Source organism: Sinocyclocheilus anshuiensis, unplaced genomic scaffold, assembly GCF_001515605.1.
Source record: "Sinocyclocheilus anshuiensis isolate Anshui unplaced genomic scaffold, SAMN03320099.WGS_v1.1 scaffold478, whole genome shotgun sequence".
NCBI classification, from domain to species: Eukaryota; Metazoa; Chordata; class Actinopteri; order Cypriniformes; family Cyprinidae; genus Sinocyclocheilus; species Sinocyclocheilus anshuiensis.
The window spans coordinates 984,882-988,596 of NW_015542376.1; the positions used below are offsets into that span (position 1 = coordinate 984,882).

A 3,715-nucleotide genomic window follows, 5' to 3' on the forward strand; every position below is an offset into this window, starting at 1 on the left:
AGAGAGAGCGAGGGGGGGGGGGTTAACCATGAAACTAATGCACACGTCGTCGACACGTCATCCAATGCGGCAAGCTGGATCAACCATTGTTTCCCACACATTGATTTATTTGTGACTTTAGCACTATATTTAGCAACTTTCAGACACTTTTAGTGACTTTTTTCCATAAAAGGTACATACTGAAACCTCAAATCGTTCAGTTGGAATATTTCTCCAGTACTGCCCCATGAGCATGAGGTCTGACCCAAAAAAATAAACAAAAAACAGTGTGCGAGAGAGGAAAGAAAGGAGAAAGTAAAAAAAGACAACAAAGCATGAAACTACCTCCTGCACACTCAGGCCTTCTTTCTGCATGAAGTAGTGCTTTTTGAACTCGTAATAGGAGTTGTACTGGTGCCAGGACTGCAGGAAGTCAAACCTTTAGGGTTTAGAAGACACACACACATACACACAGAGAGAGAATTATAGTTATTACATATTACAGTGACCTAACAGGAGCTGTGAGACCTTCGTATCTGAAGGATGGCTGTAACGAGCATTAGCAAAATTGCTTACCGCGGGTCATTCTTGGCACGCACACTGCTCTCGAATTTCACCCCGTTTCTGGCCACATACTCAGCTAGTTTGTCAATGACAGGCTGGATGTCGGGAGGCGGAGGGATGATGGCTGCGACAGGGGCAGCAGCCGCCGGCACCGTCGGTGCAACGCTGGTTTGAGGAGGTCGAGAGCTGATGGATGAAAAGAAAAATAAAGCCAAATATAAGATTTTTGAAAAATGTCAAGTTCTGCAGAAAGCAATGACAGTAGGGTGCACACCTGGAAGTTGGAGGGGCAGCAGGAGCAGAATGTGAGACCGGAGCAGACGCAGGAGCTGACACCATGACTGGACCTGCAGCAGGGGCTGATGGGATTGCAGACACAGGATCCAACAAAGGTGTAGTGCCAGGGGGAGGAGGAGGACCAGATGCAGGAGGAGCCGGCATCATGCCAGTGTGCAGCGAGGTGTAATAAGGGCTGGCATCAATCCCAGGAGGCGGCGGGGCAAGGCAGTATGTTCCGTCAGGCAGTATACAGTAGCCATAGTACATTGCTGCCACATTAGCAGTGTGAAATAAACACACATACACAGTTACTAAATCAAATGCACATCCAATGCAGACACTTAAAACTGTATGATAATATAATATATATTTTTTTTTTTTCAGTAAGATTTTTTAATGTGTTTGAAAGAAGTTTTTCACGGTCACCACGGTTTTTCATGTTTTTTTTTAATCGAAAATACATAAAAAAAAACAATAATATTGTGACAAATTAACTGGTTTCTACTTTAATATATTTTAAAATGTATAGCTTAAAGCTGAATTTTCAGCAACCATAACTCCAGTCTTCAGTGTCACATGATCCTTCAGAAATCACTCTAATAAACATTTCAAAATTTTGAAAAAACATTTGAAAAAACAAAAGTTGCGCTGCTTAATGTTTTTGTGGAAAACATGATAGGTTTTTTTTCTGGGTTTGTTCATGAATAAAAAGTTAGAAAGAGCTGAAATCTTTTGTAACATTATATATCTTTACTGTCATTTTTGATCAGTTTAATGCATTTTTGCACAATAAAAGTATTAATTTCTTTAAAAAAAATACAGAATGGTAGTGGATTTATTTAACAATTGTTATATATAATTATTGTATGTGTGCCTCATTTAATAACTCTGAGTCAAAACCCCTTTTTCTCTGCCATATTTGAAATGTAAAAGCAGAGCTTCATTCAAAGTTTTACTTGTCTGAATATTTTTGGTGATATTTGTCAAGCTCTGCATTAAACAATCAATAGCATTTCTGCTTTGGTTACACGGCTGGGAAAGTACACTGAGGGAACTGTTGATGCAAATTAAGAAGTAAAATAATCTACATTTGGATCACTGTCCGCATAATTAAATTTCCTTTTCAAGTAGAAGATAAAAAGCCAGCGGAAGAGAAAAATCACATTCGTTTGTTCTGCTCCACCACAAATAATTAGGATCAAACTGAACTCATGTTGAGATGGCAAGCATGTAAAGACATACAGTTCTTGAAAAACACTTAATAAAGCCTAATTACAGTCAAGCGCTGCTCCTTCCCTTCAGTCAACTGTTACAATGGCAAAAAGAAGCATTAAACAAAGCAGCTTACTAGGAAACCAAAGCAAAAAGAGTCGCGAGTTCAAGCTCTGTTCTATTAGGCAAATACAGACAATATCTGTTACACGCAATTTTTTTTTTTTCAGTTTTAAAGTTTTAGTTCACTCAAGAATAAAAATTCTGTCATCATTTACTCACCCTCATACAGGTTTAGAACAACATGAGGGTGAGTAAATGACAAAATTTACATTTTTAGGTGAACTATTCTTTTAAGTGAGCACAGAAGTGTTCAGACATCACAAAGGTAAAGAGATGAAGCTGCAGCACTCTGACAATGACGAAACACTACAAAAGAAACAAAGAAATTTAAAAGCTAGTGGAATTAAAGCAATGCCATCTCCTGGGTACTCTTGAAGACAGGGCTGTTCAGGACCTAGAAGAGACCAATAGCCCTGCTCGTTTAGGCGAGTTTAGCATTCTAATAATCATGAACGGATGATTAAGAAATAATTTTGACAGGCCTGTTAACATCAGAGTACATCATAACCATATAACTGAATGACATCCCTGCTCAGAATTCACATATCTCATAAAAAATGGGTCCTTACTCCACCTCCAGCTTAGCAGGCTTCATTTTCAATGATGGGATCTAATCGTTTATGTCGTCTCCCTGTGGAGATAAAGAGGCAGAGAGCTGTGGAAGATCCGGAGTCGAGCATGTGCTGCTGGATTTGACTCGAGCACTATTTAAGAAAGATTAGCCTGAAGAATCAACAGACAATCCTCAATTCCTCAGGGAACACGTCTCAAACGCAAACAAATGTATGCTTAATCACGCAAATAAGTTTGTGAGTGACTTCTCTTCAAGGAATTACGGTCTGAATCTTACAGCACACCTCAGCTGTCTAAGAGAGGCTGTAACCCAAAATAATACTGAGACCGGAACTAAGCATGAAATGTCATACAGAGGATAAAGGACAAGAGCTAATGGAATGCAAGTTACAAGAAATGAACCAATTTTAGTTCTTGAACAAATTTCAACAATTCAGCAAGGAAGCATTAAATTGATCAAAGGTGACAGTAAATACAAAAAAAAATTCTCTCTCAAATGCATTGTTCTTTTGAACTTCTATTCAAGAATCCTGAAAAAAGTATCATAGTTTACACAAAAATATTAAGCAGCACAACTGTTAAACACTGATAATATTAATTTTTGAGCATCAAATCAGCCTATAACAATGATTCTGAAGGATCACATGACACTGAAGACTGGAGTAATAGCTGTACAATAGTAGGGATGCACCGAATATTCGGCAACCGAAATTATTCGGCCGAAAATAGCAAAAAAATATCTTTCGGTGTTCGGCTGAATAAGCGAAAAGGCAGAATAATATGTACCGAACAATGACTAATGCGATCAAATAGAGGCACGCACTAATGCAGCAAACATGTCGGCAGTGTGACCGTATTTAAAACTATCAGAGAAAGACGCAGAAATCCTTACAAGCACGAAGCACCGACAGCGAGAGACTGTTTAGTGCTGCATCACGTCTCCGATGAGAAGAAGAGGTGGCTGATGCTGGTGGTTAGATTACTG

At 38.9% G+C, this 3,715-nt stretch overlaps 1 protein-coding gene across 1 annotated transcript in view; it reads right to left on the minus strand.

Moving 5' to 3' along the window:
* Nucleotides 1-3,715, minus strand: part of sfswap (splicing factor SWAP) — a 95,511-nt gene that overhangs the window by 66,333 nt on the left and 25,463 nt on the right. The window contains exons 8-10 of the mRNA XM_016491271.1: nt 818-1,091; nt 556-729; nt 325-418 (exon numbers count right to left, since the gene is read on the minus strand). Of these exons, the coding sequence (XP_016346757.1) occupies nt 325-418; nt 556-729; nt 818-1,091 (542 nt within the window). The remainder of the gene's footprint in view (nt 1-324; nt 419-555; nt 730-817; nt 1,092-3,715) is intronic.